This window comes from Urtica dioica, chromosome 9, assembly GCF_054948205.1.
Source record: "Urtica dioica subsp. dioica isolate 48M chromosome 9, U.dioica_male_clone48M_v1_H2, whole genome shotgun sequence".
NCBI lineage: Eukaryota > Viridiplantae > Streptophyta > Magnoliopsida > Rosales > Urticaceae > Urtica > Urtica dioica.
The window spans coordinates 19,738,664-19,758,697 of record NC_142764.1 but is presented as its reverse complement, the minus strand read 5'-3'; the positions used below and the strand labels follow the sequence as shown (position 1 = coordinate 19,758,697).

Here is a 20,034-nt window from a genome sequence, read left to right as displayed (position 1 = left end):
ATATGTGTATATGTATATATGTGTATATATATATATATATATATATATATATATAATATGGATGAGACATGAGCATGAAAAGGAGATTGGATTAATTTAAGAAAGCGTTCTGGCCAAGTAAAATAATGTTATCATAGAGTTGGAAACAACTGATCACATTCTTGGGTTACTAAGTCAAAACGGAATATATTATTTTGACTAGCTCAAGAAGTCTTATGAATTTTTTTTTTATAAAGATCAAGAACAAGAAGGTTAGCTAATCAATCCTTACATTGATATTTTTGGGGCATTTTTAGACAAATATCAAATCTTTCGCGCGTCATTATAATTAATGTTCGTAACAGTACGCGTGTGATCACCAAATTTCAGAATAACACCTCACATCTACGTTGGCGAGGGTAATTACCAAATTTCAGAATAATCGGACCTTATAATCGCACGTGTATAAGAGGCTCATGAAATCCTCTTATTGATGCTCTCAGCTTGATAGGTTGGGCTATTTGTCTTTATGTGATCACCTTGAATACGAGTATCGTTTCCTCTATGAAAAATAGGACACCAAGAGTACGTTTATTTAACAGTATTATTTAATGAAAAATACATACATACATATATATATATATATATACATACATATATATATACATACATATATATATATATAGGATTAATTACTTATTATGAATGCTTGATTAACATCTGATGGAAATGAGGGATTTGTGTTTATAAATGCGAGTCGAAAAATGTGTTTTTAGCCGGACAATTGAAGGAGTAATTTGTCCGATTGTTAGATCCAAAGCAATGATAGTCATTTTTTGGAAATTAACAGTGGAATAACATGTTTTGGCGGGTAGGGCATGTTCAATGGTTGACCCTCATGTACAGTCTTATAATACCCTCAGTGACATTTTAAGGACCTTTTTTGCTCCAACCTACGCGTCAAATTTAACTCTAAAAAACCTATATATATATATATATATATATATATATATATATTATATAATAGTTCTTAATGTTTAATACTATTAGACATTGTAATACTTTCATAAATAATAATAAAACATACATAACATAAAGGCTACATATAAATTGTAAAATATAGATGAAAACATAAAATTACACACAAATAATAATAAAACATATATTAAAAGCATAAAATTACACACAAATATATCAATTCATTAAATTAAAAAAATCTTATAACAATATATTTATCTTTATGTGCTACAAAATAAAATATATTACTAAATTTAAATAACAGGGTCAATTATAATAACTAATATTAAAAAAATCTTAAAAAAAAACGAAACAGAAGTTTAAAGATCTAAATAGTATACGCTCAATTTCAAGGTGCACGGACACCCTTAAAATGAGGGTTTGTTGGTCCCTATAAAAGATGCATAAATCATTAATATGAGAGTCCAGGGTCCAATTTCAACGGTTTGTTTGAGTTTAAGGGTTCATTGTAGACCATTCATTTAAGTATTTGACAAAATAAATAAGTAAATGCAAAGAAAGAATTCGCACATATTGCATTATATAAGTGTTTACATATTGTTTGAAAGTTATGAAGAACGGTAAACCAAAAAAAAAAAAAAAAAAAAGAAGAATTGTTATATATATTACGGACTAGATGTAATTGACAAACGTCGTTGATTTTTTTTTGTGCCTGTCAGTTTGGTGGATTTGGAGTCTATCTATACATGACATCAATTAATTGTATATAAGATAAGGTTAGGTGACAAACAGAGTAAAAAATTGTATATAATTCACCGGGGGGCCTTAGGCGAATCAATATTTTGGGGCCCTAAAATACTAATAAAAAATTAAATTTTCAGGGTAAAAAATGGGCCAAAACTGTAAATTTTTAGGGTAAAAAACGTAAATTTTCTTAAAAATAGGCAAAAAGTGTAAATTTTTGGGGCCCATCCACATATGGGGCCCTAGGCCTGGGTCTAGCTCGCCTTAGCCCAGGGCCGGCCTTGCAGAGACAGTAGTATTTTATATCATTAGTAGACACAAAAATTATATTTAGGCCTACGACATTTGGCATATTATATAAAACTATATGTGAACCTCGTGGAGAACAATTAAATGTGTAAATATTCTTCTTTAGCGTATCCTCTAGGATTGAACGAGTAAAGTATAATATTGTACGTGAGAGCTATATATGCAATGCAACTATCAGGCAATATCCTAAACTGGCGCTAATTATGATTGACTAATGTTTTAAAATGAAATGTGTATTGTTTGTGTTTTCAGAACGCGTATTATATGTTGAATGATATACGCTAAAATCATGATCGATGACTTTCAGTAGAAACAACCACGAAACTAACGATGGATATAGAAAAGTATAGTTTACTCAATCACATAGTAACGAGGTGAGTTAAGCGTAAAACTGTTAAAAGGTCGGGCCAATCCTTTTTCTTCAAGGTTAAAAGAAGTTCGAGCCCGACCCAAAATCTTTTATTGGAGGGTCACATCGGACCGGGCCTAAAGAACAGAACTTTAGGTCCAATCTTGAACTAAGACCTCGACCTTCGGACCGGATTTGAAAATGGCTAAGTTGTGCCACAAAAACCCAAACTATAATCAATTCAAATATATATATATATATATATATATATATAAATATTTTTTAAAATTTAAAATATTTACAACTTTAATCAGCAACAACAAAAATGTGAGTAAGAAAATATTTATATCATTAATATAAAATTAAATGTATGTGTCAAAACTATTTTTTGTACATAAAAACATAATTTTGAAAAGAAATATTTATTTTATTTAACAAGGATCGGGCCCGAACCATGTCTAGTTAGGATCGGCCGGGGCTTGTGGTTCTATATCCTAAGCCCAGCCTAAGCCCTTCATGAATCTCGGTTCGGTCCGACCCTTTTTCGAAAAGGGTCCGACCGGCCCAAAAACTCTAAAAAAGCGGGCCGGGGAAGTTAGTCCATGGACAGCCCGGCCCAATTAACAGCTTTAGTTAGGCGTGATTGTGGCATGGGCTTGGCCTTTTATAAGCCCAGTTGGATTGTTGCCCTACCAACTGACCCATATGTATTTTTCTTTTGAAATGGACCCATATACTCACGAAGATGTATTACGTAACATATCACCGTTTTAAGCTTAATTTCCTAACATTAAAAACTTTATAATCCCATAAGATCCGGATTGTCTCCTGTTATTTTATTTTATTTTTTTATTTTTTTTTAGTTTATTTGATAAATTGAAGATGAATGGTGGCTTTTCTCCTACCTTTTGCAAAATCGTGATCCTAACTGCTCTTCTTAATAAAAATTCAATTTTTTTTGTCATTTCAATTTCACCATCAAACAAATAATTAATTTAGTTATTTTTCCTTTTCAAAACAGCTTTTTTAAATGACTCTGGATTCAATTAGAAACACTTGCTACGTCCATATATTTTAATTTTTAGTGCAAGTAAGTTCGATATCCTCAGAAAAATATAGGGTGATATACCTAAATAGTCAATTTTAATTTATGAATTTACAAAATAGCCAAAATTTATCTTAATTTAATGAATTAGCCAAAATATGCAATAATCTTATTTCAAATTTTTTTTACCCCAAGATTAATTTTTTGAAAGCGACAAAGTCAAAAAAATTTTGAAAACCTAAATTTGACTACTTTGTAGAGAAATTGAAACTTTGGCTATTTTGTTAATCAATAAGTTTCAAATGACTATTTTGTACAATTTTTCCAAAAATATATTCTAAGGTTTCGTGTTGTTTAGCCGCCGCTTTTCTTGGGGCGTCAGAATCAGTGATCATTAGTGCTCTTATACCTTCGTAGAGGTTCAATGACGATTCCTTCTTCTGCAAGTCTTCACGTGAGACCTTCTTCGACACCAATGACAAATTTTCTTCTTCTTATTTTATGAGATGTTTCAAAAATTTGAAGTTAAATGTGGTTTTTGTATTACCAGATCTATGTTTTGTGTGGTTTTATTTCCATTAATTCATATCTTATAAGTTGCTATTTATTTTCTATTGCGTGGATATCAGTCAGACGGAGTTGCTCCAATAATGATGACCTCGGAGAACGCAATATTCTACAACAGATGAAGGTAGAAGATTTCATTAGTGGTTCGTGTAACCTAAGAAAGATAAGTGCAAGCTGTCATTTTTAACAAGTGAAAAACGACAAGCTCAAGAGCAAAAACGACTTGAATTCCCTTAAGGCGTTCTTCGTCGGACCATAAAATCCGCCCCAAAGATCTTTTTTGTGAGGCCACAAGTTTCGCCCTGAAGACCTTCCATGATTGACCACAAAATCCGCCCCAAAACCTTTTTTTCTGGGCCACAAAATCCACCCAAAAGACCTTTTTTTTGCTAGGACATGGAATCTGCTTCGAAGACCTTCTTCGCGGGGCCGTGAATTCCACCTCAATTACCTTTCGCCGGTCCTCAAATTCTGCCCCGAAGACCTTCTTCGATGCGCCACAAGATCTGCCCCGGAGACCTTCTTCATTGGGTCAATAGCCAACACTCACTATAAATAGACCATTGGCTCAAATGAGAAAGATGTAACACAATTTCAAGAGACCATAGATTGCCCAAGTTATTCCTCACATTCTTTTCTCTAGACACTCAAAAAAAAAAAAAAAAAATACTAACTCATTTTAAATGGAATTAATGTTGAACGTCGCGCACGACTGGGGAAACCCTTTGCGCCCCTAGAACTCATTTTCTCTATTTTGTTTAGGCGAAGGACCCCGAAGGAGAGACCATATTCCAAGAAGGATATGAACGGAAACAAGAAAGGCATCACAAGGAGCCCATCACAAATCCTTGGATCCTCTTTAGATAGTGACTTTCGGTATGCCCCAAGTCTTCACGACTCTCTCAAGACCCACGGAAGCATGACCATCCCGATCACAAACCTATTGATTCTCTTGAGATAGTGACTTTCAGGTTCGCTCCAAATCTTCATGATTCTCCCGAGATCCACGGAAGTGTGACCATTCTCCCCTTGAGATAGTGTCTACGATCTCTTGAGACCGACATAAGCGTGACCTTGAGGACCTTCAAGCCGTGTGTCTCGCAAGTGTTATTCGAGAAATCGTATTAACAACAGATAACATATTTTTTTTATTGCATTTGTGTGAATAAGTTTTCATCTTAAAAAGTGTTGAATTATCCTCTGTATTTACTTGTAACTAAAACTTTTATTTGCTTTTATCTATAGATTTTATATATTTGTGTTGAGGAGCCTTTTTATTAAAAAAGAAAAAAAGAAAAAGTTCGATCTTCATGGTCACAAATCTATAGTACTTGAAATTCATACGTAAAGTATATGCGTGCTCAATGTGTTATTGTGGTAGACTAGTGTTCTCGTGGTGTCAAGGCTTAAAGAAGAAACTGCATTCAATCAGAAAAAAGATCGAATAACATCAGCCCAAAAGAAGAAGAAGAAAAAAAAATCCATCATGAAAATACGACACATGTGGGACGACAGTCGTTTTTTTTACTGGTCTTATCTTTTTGCTTGTGCGCGCGGTATTTTTTTTTAGTTCCTCTTCCGTGACAACATTGATTATATTTATATAACAAAAATGTACCGTATAATTATATTATGATACAACCCCCAAAAACTATATATTGGGTATAGTTTTATAAGCATTAAAAACAATTATTATAAACAACAAAATGTGTGGCCCTACGTGGTAGCTAGCTTGGTCTAGCGGTAATCCCACACTCACCTCGACGGAGAGGTCATGGGTTCAAGCCCCCATGAGATGCAGAAATGCATGCCCCCTAAGATTTATTCTAATAAGTATGTAATATTGGCCAATAGTGCCACCTACTATGTAATCTTGGCCGATAGTGCCACCTGCGCTTTGCACTGCTAATATATCATGTAATCTTAGCCGATAGTGCCCCAACTCAAAAAAAAAAAATGTGTGGCCCTACATGGACAAAAGAAGATGACTCCAAAACGACCATTATTGATGAGAAAAAATCAACATGATTTCTCTCATGACCCATAACTAATGCTCAAAAAATTCTTTGAGATTATAAGGCTTTGTAAGACGAGAATCTCCACTCCATAACAGCTCAGATAGTTGGTTGTAGGCCTTTTGAGATGGATGAACAGAGTCAAAGAAGAAGTAGTCTTTAACATCCTCACAAAGCTCAAACTCTTCCTCTCCTCTCTTCCCTCCGCAGCTATAAACCCCTCTATTCGGTCCGCTTCCACAACATCCCATATCCGCGCGCGACCTTGAAGCCTTAATTCACACAAATTCAAAGATCAAAATAAGATAATAAAAGAAAAGAAAAAAAAAACTCATCAGTACATGGTAATCACTCGTTTGTATGTATAGTTAATTTATTTGTATGTATAGTTAATTTATTTAGATATTTAAGATTATTACATACTTTATGCTATATAAACTTGTTAAACTAGTATAAATTTGTATACCAACGTTGAATAAATTATCATATCTGTAATTCAATTATACTTAAGTACTATAATTTGTTTGAAACCCGTCAAACTTAAGGTAAGGTCAACTTTCGGTTAATATATAGTAAACTAAAAATATTACCATATTTTGAAGGGCTCTCTAATCTTTGTGTCATCGAAGTGTGTAAATCGTGAAGTGAATATTTAAATCCTTGGAGGCGAGTCTGAATCAATTTGAGGAATATGGGACGTCGGTCGTTGTGCATCTTCGTTAGCTGGGTAGCTTCTTTGAAGCAAGCGCCAGTGTTTCCCGGTACGAGTATTTTAGTCCCGGGAAGACACCCCAACGGTGGCAATGTTACAAACCCAAATTTCCTCGCTCCGATCTTGTACATTCCCTGACACCAAATCCATCAACACACGCACCAACCAATCAATATTAGGTATTTGAAGAGTTGAAGCTCTAATGTATTGATAAACAAGTTATAATTATAGTACTTAAGTACTTGGATAAATTGGGTCATATTGCCAAAAACCATGGCAACGTATTCTTGGTTAGAGAATTTGTCATAGAAACTGGAATTGAAGGTGAACGGAGAGAGATAATCATTGCCTCCGATGCTGAGTAAGTAAACGGCTGAGGAGATCAACGCCTTTGATCTCTCCGCACCGAGTTTGCGCCTTAATTTCTTCTCAACTGCCTTGAAATACCTCAGCTGAGTTATAAGGTCTACCACCTTAATGGGAGAATAAATGGAACAAATAATAAGTTAAGACATCACCAAACAAGTGAACTAATAAGTAGTAATATTTTTCACAAATTTAGAAACACTTTACTTACAAAGCCTTGATGACTTTCAACAAGAGCACCGGCCCCACCAGAGGCAAAGTTCACACCGTATTCATAGTTTTTTACTCCCGGATTTAAATACGCTGGAATTAATGGTAACTTCGCATACTCACCTACAATTTCATTAATGATATTAAAAAAAAAAAAAAAAAAAAAAAAAAGGGTCCGATACTTGAGTTTTATAACAAAATCATGATATAAATTGTCCAACTCATTACTGATGAAGCCAATAAGGTCCGATACTTGGGGAAATTTTTGAAAACTGAATCAAATTTATGGAAAAAAATTCCTAGTTTAATTGTCACGAAACCCAACTGGCCAACTTTATAAAGGGGATAAAGCATTTAATTAATATTAGGTAGCTATAGGGTGAAGACATGTTACTGATGAAGTCGGGGATTAGACGCCATCGGAGAATCTTCCGGTCGGGACTCGGAAGTAGGACTGTCCGTACGGAGGAAAATTGGCCTGGAACGAAGTGGTGGTGTTGATGTAGTTGTTATTTCCCGGATCGTACAGCGAGTCTCCGAACACGAACATCGCCACGTGTCCTTCCGGCTGCCGATTTGCCAGCGTGGCATCGAGGATGATGACTAGGCACGTCACGGCGGTGAAGTAGCGGATCAGTAATCTAGATTCCATGTCGATATGTATATGTGTGTGTGTTTAATTCACCGCCAAATATATAACGCTCTCTTCGGTTCTATGTGAGTTTGAATGTGTGGATTAAAATGGTTGTGCACATATATATTCTAACAGAATTTGGATGTGTCAGAGAACATGATTTCAGATTGGAATATTATATAATTTTTTTGCGGAGGTATCAGATTGGATTTTAGTCAGCTTTTTTGCCACATTTAAATAATGTTATCCTAATATCCTATGCTTTTCGTTGATTAATTAGGAGTATATGTGCCGTTTGTCATAGAGGTTGAAAACAGTCACTTGATTGACATTATTAAAGTTACAAAAGAATATATTATTTTTACTTGCACAATAAGTTTTTAATTTATAGTTGACCATTTTTTATACACGTCTACAGAAAAAAAAATGGAAGCCCATGTTTTTTTTTTTTTTTTTTTTTTAAAAAAACGTGGCCGGCACATGAGAATAACATTAAAAACCCTCACTTAAGTGACGGATGAATACCGTGATTACATCAAGGACTAAAACCACGGAGATCGTTCACGACCTCCTGAACAACATTAGGGGGTGCCGATCCCAACCACCTGGTGCCCGGATCAAAATTAAAAGCACAACTAGCAAGAACATGGGCAGCCTTATTACAATCCCTTGGTAGAAACACAAAGTCTAAGCTGTCAAAGCTAGGAAAGAGAAGATAAATATCACTAATAATGGTACCTAGCTCCGTCACCGGCGCTTCACGCCTTCGGAGGGCCGAGATCACCTCAAGGCAATCCGATTGCACTATGACCCGAGACCACCCCATATCCTGCGCAAAAAACATACCTTGGAGCACCGCCGACGCTTCTGAAAGTTGGGCCGAGAGACCAAGCTGAATAACATTCGTTTCTGACCCGAGAATCTCCCCCATAGCGTTCCGCGCAATCGCCCCAAGCCCAATCCGGCGCTCATCCGAACGTACAGCGGCGTCCACCGAAATTGCCACTTTGTCCTCCTGAGGCGGAATCCACTGTTTCGGCGGGGCAGCCTCCCACTTCCCTTTATGTCCCCCGCACGCTTCTTGGTAATCACTTAGGAACATAGCCGACCAGTCCAGGAGGGCATCAGGCGTCCACGTCTTTCGTCCCAAGCATATACCATTCCTGTGATTCCATAACTCCCATAAAATAGTCAGAAATAGTTCAAGAGATCGTACCTTGAGTCTCGTCGAGGCAAGGAGGAGTAACCCAATCGTGTCATCACCCCGGAAGCACCGAATAATATCTTTAAACCCACCAAGCTTCCACACCTTCTTGGCCCAAGGACAGCCCCAAAACGCGTGGGAGATGGTCTCCCCAGCCTTATCGCACACCGGACACCTGTCATCGGAGGTAATGTGCCGATATCAGAGAATAGTCTTCGTCGGAATCCAGCCCCTACACACCCGCCATAAGAAACACTTGACCTTAGGGGGAATATTAAGACTCCACATCTTATTCCACCATTCCATATTCCCAGTTTTACAGGATGGGCCCTCCATGCACTAGGACAAAATACGTTATCCGGTGCGACGAATGTCGCACCCAATGCATCAAATGTCGCACCTAAAAGTTTATTAGGTGCGACATTAGGTGCGACAGCGTCGCACCGGATAACCCGTCACAGAAGGTATTGGGTGCGACATGTCGCACCTAATAAGTCCCCATTTAGGTGCGACACTTTCAGGTGCGACATGTCGCACCTAATGCTCAAGTTATTTTCCTGCCAAATTTTATAGAATTGGCGGGTAAATACATATCGGGTGCGACATTGTCGCACCGACTATGTTCGCGCCATGGTATTCGGTGCGACAATGTCGCACCGAATATGTTTGTTCAATTAAAAAAATATATAAAATTAAAAAAGTAAATTAACAAAATAAAAATGAATTACATAATTCTAAATGAATTAGAAATAAAAATTCAAATAATATTAATTAAACAAAATTATAAATGAATTAGAAATAATATTCTGAAAATAGAATTCTTAATTAAAAATACAAATTCTTTCCAAAAAAAGCGAAAAAAATGAATTCCTATTTTTTTTTCTTATAAAACTTATCGATAGTAGAATTTCCTCTACCGAATAAGTTGCCAGAACTTCGAGAACCGCTTCCGCGTCCTCGTCCACCGCTGCATGACGTGCTGCCGCTCGTTCCGCCGCTTCCGTAAGGACGGTCTCGCAAGTAATCCATCGAACCAGGCGTAGAACCCGGCGTGGAACCTGGCGTCTACTGATCCGTCCCACCTGGTTGCGATGCAGGCGGAGGTTGAGGAGTTGTGGGAGGCTGGTTGTGCTGCTGGCTGAGGAAGGCGATCTGTTGCTGCATCACTTGCAGCTCGGCTTGTTGGGCATCCATCTGAGCTCGCATCTCGGCAACCAATGGATCGGTCTGAGATGACGAACTTGACGAGCCTCCATCTAGCGTTTGGGCAACACCCAACGATGACCTTGGGATCGAAGGCCCTAAACCGACTTCTCAGTCTCTGCGCACTCCCAAAACATCGCGCATCGCGTACATCTCCGCATCTTCTTGGGAGATCACGATGTTTTGCTCATCCGCTTGCCGCAAAATATCTATCGTCTGAGCGGTGACTTGATCCTTCAAAATAAAACCACAAAAAACTTATCAGATAAGAAGAAATAAAGTAATTAAATATAGTAAATAAAAAAAATTAACTTACGTATTGCGTCTTCGCGAAGTCCGTCGTCCACGATCCCTTAGCGTCCTGGTGTTTTTCTAACCATATCGCAAAAGCCGAGCCTATACTCCCATCTTCTCTTCGCTGTAATTTTTCAACATTAAAATATGAATCACATATATATTGCATATTAATTTTAAGAGACTTACGTTCCTCGAGCGATGACCAAAAAAACTAAGCGAGCCTTGCCTCGCCTTCGTCTTCTTCATCTTCGAATTTTCCCGGTTGCGGAGAGATTTCGCCTGCAAGACATAAATACGTGAAGTTTAATTTTAAGAAATTCGAATAATCATCGGAAGTTCAACTCATACCTTATGCTCCGGCGAGTCGAACGTCTCTATTGCTTTCAACCAGGCTTCCTGGTTGTAGCCATCGGGAGTTTCATTTTTAGCGAGACCCTTACTCCCGCAAAATGTCTTGAAGAAGAGCTGCGACAACCTTGACTTCTGGCCACGGCGCATCTTCTTCGCATCGCGAATGATAGCCATATCAATCTCGTTGCGAATAGGATCTGCAGGCACAAGCTCGCCACTCTCGGGATGTTCATAAACGAAGTTATACTCGTTATGAATCGAGTTCATAAGAGCCGCCACACTCTGCGCAGGCACATGATTCCAGTCTGGGAGGTCGACTGGAATGGTACTCTTGATCAGGTTTCCTAATCGGTTTTGGAACGTCCCGATCAACGGATTTTGCTCCCTGACGTCTTGGTAGAACGCCTGCGCATTCTGATCGTAGCGAACTGTGTTCGCTCCAGGGGTCCCAACACGCGCTCTCGCAGAAACGACGCCAGTCGTTGGTCCCCGCTTCTTCCTCGGCATCTGCGGGGGGTCACGCTCTCCTCCTGATGGGTCCTGACCTGAAGTAGACATCCTGCAAAATGAATTGTAGTTAGTATTTTTAATTACTATGTAATTACTATTCGACGACTACGGTTATTACATGGTGTTAGTCATTCATCGTTGTCACTCGATGTAATGTTAGTATCGACATCAACATCGTCTCCCTCAAAAACGGCAAGCGCCTCATCTTCTTCATCCACTTCTTCATCATCTTCAACGACATTAACAAGCTCGGCCGTAGCAGTCAACTTGACAGGTTTCAGGCGCTTCTCGTGACGATTTACGTAGTGATCAGTGCTTTTCCTCAATCGGTGAGGCGTAGGCAAGAATCGACGATGGTCATAGTAGACAATCCTGTTTCTAATTTTCATAGATGGCGTCTCAATGTTGCACGTGGGGCAAGCAAGATACCATTGGCCACTCCATCCCGACAAATACGATCGAGCCGGAAAGTCGTTTATCGTCCATAGAAGCGCGGCACGCAACCGAAACACTTCATCGTTCGCCCCGTCTCGCACTTGGAATCCATTATCCCACAATTCTTTCAGCTCTTCAACTAGTGGTTCTAAAAACACGTCCATGTCTTTTCCAGGTGAGCTCGGTCCAGGTATCAAAAGCGTTAGCATCAAGTACTCTTTTTTCATGCACAACCAAGGTGGCAAGTTGTACGCAGTTAGTACCACGGGTCACATACTATACGCTAGACTCATTTCCCCAAACGGGTTGAACCCATCAGAAGCTAGTCCCAGACGTACGTTACGAGGCTCTGCAGCGAAATTTGGGTGTCTCTCATCTAGATTCTTCCACGTCGAACCATCTGCAGGATGTCGCAAAACGCCTTCTTCTTTGACGGGATCTCGTTCATGCCACTGCATCTCAAGCGACGTGTGTCGAGAAGCGTACAATCGCTTCAATCGATCTTTCAAGGGAAAGTATCGTAATATCTTTTGTGATACATTCTTCCCGGTTGGCTTCCATCTGCTCTCATTGCAAATTGGACACACTTCAGCTTTCTCGAGATCTTTTCGAAATAACACGTAATTGTTGATGCACGCGTCGATCATATCGTATCCCATGCCGAAACGCTTCAGCTTCGCCTTTGCCTCGTAGTGTTTTTCCAGAATTCGATTACCAATTGGGTGAGACTTCCTCAAGAGCTGCAACAATTCTGTAAACGACTTGTTCGTCCAATGGTTCGTGACTTTGATGTGCATCAATGAAACCAAAGAACGACAAAGACGAAAACTCTTTGCACCCAGGGTACAATTCTGCTTCCAACTCAGCGAACAAATCTTCCACTTGCTCATCTGCACGCACTTCACTCGGAGTCGGATCCGTAAAATCGTCGAAGTCCTCGTGATCCATTATATCATGGAGAGCATCGTGCAATCTACCGACTCCTCTTTGGTTAGTCTCGCTGGCATCTTCTACCATTCGACGTTCGCCGTGATGATACCATTCGGTGTATCCCGGAGTAAACCCCTTGTTCAAAAGGTGATTCTTTACGACCCCGATGTCCAGACATCTCACGTTATTGCAAGACTTACAAGGACAACGATAATGACCGTTTTCGTTCGGGAGTCTGCTTGCAACGCGGATAAACTCGTTAACCCCTGTTTTATATTGCAAACTCAACCGATTGTTCTCGGTAATCCAGTCCCTACTTGGATTTGACATTCTTCTGAATGAGACGGGAAATTAGGAGATAAAACTGAATCGTTAGAATTCATTTTGTAAGAATGAATTATTAGGAAATTGAGAGGTAAAATTGAGAGTGAATCGTTAATATTTGAAATTTAGAGTGAATTATTATGAAATTGAGAGTGATGAATTGTTAGGAAATTGATAGTGGATCGTTAATATTTGAAAGATTCGAGAGCGAATTTTTAAGAATGAAAGAGAAATTGTATTAATTTTGAAGAGTGGTTAGAATTCGTTAATATATACAAATTCACTACTGATTTCATTAACGAGTTAACCAATTTCGACAAATTAGTTAATTCGTTAAAATATATTATCAAAAGAGTTAATTTTCTTGACAAATACGTTTTATTCTACCGAAAATTCGGCAGAGTTTCCCCTAAAATATTGACTAACCAAAATCTGCAATTAAAAAAAAAACACATATATAACCAACCAAGACTATCTTATTAACATACTAAATACTAAATTGAACCTCCATAGCTCCATTGCAATAAATTTTCAATAAGTTTAAATTAAATTTAACATGTTACTAATTCATTTTAAAATATATTCATATATATTACTAATTAATCTAACTAAAAAAGTATTATATTAATTAATTAACCAAATTTTCAACAAATTGCAATCAACTTAAACAAATCATGTTACAATTACATTAAATTACACTAAACACGTTACTAATTAATTTAATATATTACTTTTAACTTAATTAATCTAATCTAACATGTTACACATTATTAAAAAAAATTGACTATAACTATATGCTACTATTTTCATCAAAGTTATATTATCATTTAATCTAACATGTTTCTATTTTCATATATATTACTAATTAATCTAACTAAACATGTTACTAATTAATTAATTAATTAAACGTGTTAACATTTAATCAAAGTTATATTTTCATATATATTACTAATTAATCTATATGAAATAATCTAAAAATATTAAATAATCTATAAATATTAATAATTAAAAATAACTAACGTTTTTCCGAGGTGACGACGAGGCACTGAGACGACGGGGCTGCGAGACGACGGGGCTGCGGCGACGGCTGGGCCGAGGGTGGGGGCTGGGCCGAGGGCTGTTGTGCGTGAGCGAGGGCTGAGGCCGTTCGAGGTGATGGTCCTGCGGGCTGTTGTGCGTGAGCGAGGGCTGAGGCCAATGAATTAATAAATCATATCTGTTAGTCATAGTGAACGAGTTTTTCGTGATTGTCTTCACAACCTAAATATTAGAACTTGTTCCGAAATCTCTGACCAAAAACTTCAACAGATTATAGAAAAGAAGAAAACAGACTCACTAACCGGCAATGCAACAAGATCGAAGATTTTGTCCGAGCAATTGGAAATCGAGGTATCAGCCACCAACTTTGTACCACATGAAGCTTCAACCACAAGCTCTGATTCCACTGAGGCCACTGTAACGTCTGCACCGGCTCGGCGGAGAACGTTGATGATGATAACTACCGGGAGCAAGGCCGGAGCGGTGTACGAGGTGAGGACTAGTTCGCCGGAGGATGTTCGGGTGGGTCGGGCCTGGTCGGAGAGAGACAGAGTGAGATTGACGGAGAGAGGGTGAGACAGAGAGAGAGAGAGAGAGAGAGAGTGAGGCGTACCTGGAGGACGGCGAGATTCACGGCGCCGGGGAATGGGGTCACGCGTGGCGGGCTGGAGGCGGGGCTGGTCGCGCCGGGGACGAGCGTCGGAGAGAGAGAGAGAGTTAGAGAGAGAAGAGAGAGTTAGAGAGTGAGAGAGTCGGTTTGGGCGAAGAAGAAGACGCTCGGGTATTTAACATACCCTAAAACTATTATGTGCGACACTGTCGCACCTAATAGTCATAAATGTCGCACCTAATATGACTATTAGGTGCGACACTGTCGCACCCAATGTGAAATTCCAGAACCCAAAATATTCGGGGGGAATTTCTGATCGTTTTAAAATTTTAAACCCATTAGGTGCGACAAATGTCGCATCTAATGGTATTAGGTGCGACAAATGTCGCACCCAATAGTATCAGGTGCGACAATATCATATCGGGTGCGACAAAGTCGCACCGGATAGCACTAATCATCAGCGAAATTTTTAGTCGCGCTTGGAAGACTATCTGGTGCGACATGTCGCACCTAATATGTGCTTAGGTGCGACATTTAGGTGCGACATGTCGCACCTAATACCATTCCGCACCTAATATGTTAATTTGTAGTAGTGATGACTCTCGACTCCATCGCCACCCGGTATCCACTTCGCACCGAAAATTCACCGTCTTTGGTAAAATGCCATCGTAGCTTATCAGGGCCACCTCCACGATTCTCTGGTATACTAAGAATAGCCTCCACGTCCTCGGGGGGAAACATAGCCGTAATAAGGGGGATATCCCAAACGCCTCTGGAGTCCTTTAGTTCAGAGACCCGCATCGCCTCTGGGATAGAAGCCGCCTCGCTAATTCTAAAACTCGGGGGCCGGGGAAGCCATCCATCCCCAGAGACCGACGTGGATTCACCATCCCCAATCACCCATCTAGACCCTCGAAGAATGAGCTCCTTTCCCCAGCAGAGACTCCTCCAAATAAAGGACCCCGTAGACCCGCAAGTAGCATCAAGGATATCGCGATTCGGGAAATAGCTTTGCTTGAGAACACACCCCACAAGACTCTCCGGCCGACGGATCAGGCTCCACATGCTCTTCGCCAGTAAGGACTGATTAAAGGCCCCGATATCCCGGAACCCAAGGCCGCCATCGGACTTGTGTCTCGTCAGCTCCGACCACTTACACTAATGAATCTTCTTCTTCTGACCCGTGTCCCCCCACCAGAAACTCGCGATGGCTTTGTGGATCCCATCCACGAGTCCTTGGGGAAGACGAAAGCAGCTTGCCACATAAGTAGGAATAGCCTGAAGAACCGCCTTAACGAGAGTCTCTTTGCCAGCCTATGAGAAAAAGAGACCCCGCCAAGATTGGATCCTCTCCCAAACTCTCTCCCGAATGAACGCAAAGATATCGGCCGTTTTTCTCCCCACCGCCGTAGGCAAACCCAAGTATCGGTTATGGCAAGACGTGACCGACACATGTAGCACCTCGGCAAGCTCCGCTCCTTAAGCTTCATCCACATCCGACCCAAAACATATGTCAGATTTAGAATAATTAATTAACTAACCTGAAGCTGCCGAGTAAGAAGCAAGGCACCGGGCCACCTCCTCGCATTCGTCGCCATTGGCACGGAAAAACATGATGCTATCGTCAGCGAAGAAGAGGTGAGACACAACCAGATCACCCCGGCCGAACCTAGCTCCCCGGATGAGTTGTTGGTTTTCTCTTCTCTTGAGAAGACACGAGAGTCCCTCCGAACAAAAGAGAAAAAGAAAAGGCGAAAGTGGGTCTCCTTGTCGAAGTCCCCTTTCCGGAATCACCCGTCCCCTGACCTCCCCATTTATGTTGAAAGAGAAGCTCACCGAGGAAACGCATCGCATCACCTTCTCCACCCACCGTCTATCGTAGCCAAGTTTTGACATCATAAGTTTCAGGAAGGACCATTCAACCCGGTCGTACGCCTTCGACATGTCGATTTTCAGAGCCGCGCAGATCCATTTCCGAAGCGTCCCCAGGACATGGTATGAATGGCTTCAAAACAAATCATCACATTATCGAAAATTTGGCGACCCCCCACGAAGGCGCTCTGGTTCTCCGAGATAGAGAGAGCCATCGTACCCCGAAGGCGGTCAACCCAACATTTCGAAATAATATGTTTTCTTAATTGTTATAATTATCATTTGAAAATATGCATCTTTTATATTATTTTACGACAAGTTACAATAAATGCGTCAACACGAAACCGTTGTACCGTGTAGAGGATATCTCTCGTGACCAATAATTAACTCTTTGAGATTGTAAGGCTTGGTTAGATCGATGAGAATCTCAACTCCCACATAAGCTCATCGAGTTGTTTGTAGGCTTTTAAGTTGGATGTGAAGATTTAAAGGATTCAGAAAGAGAAGAGAGAGTCTGAAGAGAGGGTCTGAATAATAATGCGTGAATGAGAAAATACAATAATTTGGATATATAATCCTAATACTACCAAATAAAAAAAATACTGAAATAACCCTGCATAAATAATAACAAATATACTATGCTAATAGGATGAATTGGGTCAAAGAAGAAGTAGTCCCTAGCATCTTCACACAACTCAAAATTTTATGTTCCACAGCTGAAATTCCTCTAAAAGGTCCGCTTCCATAAAATGCCATATCCGCGTCTTTGAAGCCTTAATAGTTCATAAAAATTAAGAGTCAAAACAAAAATATATAAGTACCATCAACATGAGTACATGATCGAAAGGACGTAGTAAATGATCTTCACCTGTCATCTGCATCTCAATATCTAATATTTCCCAACTAGTTTTTACCATTTAAAACTCATTTTTATTTTTATTACCCAAATCTATTAATTGCTTCTAATTCAAAATTATAACTATTTTATCAATAAATAACAGTGTTTGTGTTTATTGACAAACTTGATCATAGAATTATCCCTTTTGTATATTTGAAAGATTCATTAATTAGTCGTAATTACTTCTGGTAACTATTTTTTGCACTTTATCTCAAAAACAGCATATTAAAATGTTTATTATGAAAATAGTATTTTTTAAGTTGTTAACAGACATTTTTTTTATGTTCATCATTTAAAAAAAAAAAAACAATTGTTTAGTGCTTTGGACTCTATTCAACTTTATTTATTGTTTACAATTTCATTTATAAGAAAAATAATTGTTCATCATTAAAAAAAATGCTAATTTTCAAAGGAATTAAAATAGCTGCTATTTTAAAAATGCGCACCCTAAAACTTTTATATCGGTAGTTTTCCCATTATAAAAGATATACCTAAATAACATTTTAAAATTTGACAAAAAAAATTACTCTTAACATGATATAAACACCTTATTTTTTTTAGACTCTATATATTCCCATTTTTTCATCTTTTTTCACTATTTCCTATATAATTTTGTATTTCCTTATTCCTTCACACTGATTTTTTTTTTTTTTTTTTCTATTTCCTTTTTATTTTCTACCTTCTTTTGCATCCAGTAGCCCTATTGATTTTCATCAAAACATTACAAAGCTGCTCATGATGTGATGTGGATCTTTGGCCATTTTGTTTGAGTCTTTTTTTTTTTTTTTTTTTTTATCGAAGTGTCTTTTTTCATAACGTGAAATAAAGTATAGTACGTCTCTACCGCTAAAAAAATATGGGACAACCGTCTCATTTCCCAACCGACACTAGGACAAAAAACGTTATCCGGTGCGACATTCGTCGCACCGAATACTTCAAATGTCGCACCTAAAAGTTTATTAGGTGCGACATTAGGTGCGACGGCGTCGCACCGGATAACCCGTAGCAAAAGGCATTAGGTGCGACATGTCGCACCTAATAGTCATACCTCTAGGTGCGACATATTAGGTGCGACAATGTCGCACCTAATATGTTTTTTAAATTAAAAAAAATTACAAAATCAGAAATAGAGGGGGGGGATGCTGATCGATCCAGGCGGCGGGGCGGGGGGTTGATCCAGGCGGCGGCGGGGCGGGCGGGCAGGGGGCTGGTCCAGGCGGCGGTGGGGCGGGGCGGGTGCTGGTCCAGGCGGCGGGGCGGGGCTGGTCCAGGCGGCGGTGGGGCGGGCGGGAAGGGGGCTGGTCCAGGCGGCGGGGCGGGGCTGGTCCAGGCGGCGGTGGGGCGGACGGGAAGGGGGCTGGTCCAGGCGGCGGGGCGGGGCTGGTCCAGGCGGCGGCGGGGCGGGCGGGAAGGGGGCTGGTCCAGGCGGCGGGGCGGGGCTGGTCCAGGCGGCAGCGGGGCAGGCTAGGAGAGAGAGACAGAGTGAGAGATGGCCGGTGAGACAGAGAGAGAGAAATAGAGGGGGACGTACCAGGGAGGGCCGGCAGCGGCGGAGCGGAAAGGGACGGCGGCGGGGACTGGCTGAGAGAGAGAGACAGAGTGAGACGGTGAGAGACGGCCGGTGAGATATAGAGAGAGAGATGGGGATGTACCAGGATGGGCCGGCAGCGGCGGAGCGGGGAAGGACGGCGGCGGGGGCTGGCTGAGAGAGAGAGACCTTGTGAGACGGTGAGAGAGAGAGAGTGAGTGAATGTGTGAAAAAATGAGAAAAGTCGGGTTTAAAACCCTAATAATCATATTGGGTGCGACAATGTCGCACCCAATATGAAATCCCAGATCCAAAAAAAAATTCGGCGGGATTCGCTGACAAATTTAATTTTAAAACTCATTGGGTGCGACAATTTCATATTAGGTGCGACATTGTCGTACTGAATAACACTAAACATTAGCGAAATTTTTAGTCATCCGGACGAGTATCCGGTGCGACATGTGGGCTTAGGTGCGACTATTAGGTGCGACATGTCGCACCTAATACCCTTCCGCACCCAATATGTTAATTTGTAGTAGTGCGAAAAAGTAAGTCATAGTTTTTTTTTTTTTTTTTTTTTAGGGAGGGCTTTATAAATAGCCAATGATACAAGATCGGATATTTACAAATATGGGGGCTGGACAAATATAAGTATCTTTCCCTTGGGAGGAGAGTGGTGTTAACACTTGGCCAAACAATCTTGGGTAGTAAGTCATAGTTTTGTTGCTTAAAAGTCAATCTTTCGAGATGAAACCACACTATCTTAGTAGATTCGGTCCCATTAAATGATGCTAGATATAGCACCTGTCATTAATTTATTTCTTGCTTTGTGTGAAAATGAGAAATTATATAGCTTTGTTTAAGATATGCTGTTGGACAGCACAATAATGCTTTTTCCCTTGATTTTATCACACTTTTCTACGGAA

The 20,034-nt window shown here is 39.8% G+C and overlaps 1 protein-coding gene and 1 pseudogene across 2 annotated transcripts; both read right to left on the bottom strand.

Moving 5' to 3' along the window:
- Positions 1–5,553: 5,553 nt before the first annotated feature.
- LOC149385591 (GDSL esterase/lipase 2-like) lies at positions 5,554–8,072 on the bottom strand (annotated as a pseudogene). The gene is made up of 5 exons (XR_016301519.1): positions 7,669–8,072; positions 7,276–7,397; positions 6,941–7,171; positions 6,577–6,832; positions 5,554–6,258 (listed from the first exon to the last, which is right to left on the bottom strand). The product of XR_016301519.1 is annotated as a GDSL esterase/lipase 2-like (transcript).
- Positions 8,073–8,443: 371 nt separating this feature from the next.
- Positions 8,444–9,448, bottom strand: LOC149385590 (uncharacterized). Its single transcript, XM_089626366.1, has 3 exons — positions 9,369–9,448; positions 9,156–9,287; positions 8,444–9,071 (listed from the first exon to the last, which is right to left on the bottom strand). Exons 1-3 carry the CDS (start codon positions 9,446–9,448, stop codon positions 8,444–8,446), a joined length of 840 nt encoding a protein of 279 aa, XP_089482492.1.
- Between the last annotated feature and the right edge of the window lie 10,586 nt (positions 9,449–20,034).

What these genes read in the sequence shown, in the direction of transcription:
- LOC149385590 (XM_089626366.1), bottom strand. Translation starts at nt 9,448, where the DNA reads ATGGAGGGCCCATCCTGTAAAACTGGGAATATGGAATGGTGGAATAAG. An exon ending in AATATTCCCCCTAAGGTCAA is followed by an intron (nt 9,288 to 9,368) that starts GTGTTTCTTATG and finishes CTCCGATGACAG; the next exon opens with GTGTCCGGTGTGCGATAAGG. An exon ending in CGGGGTGATGACACGATTGG is followed by an intron (nt 9,072 to 9,155) that starts GTTACTCCTCCT and finishes ATGGAATCACAG; the next exon opens with GAATGGTATATGCTTGGGAC.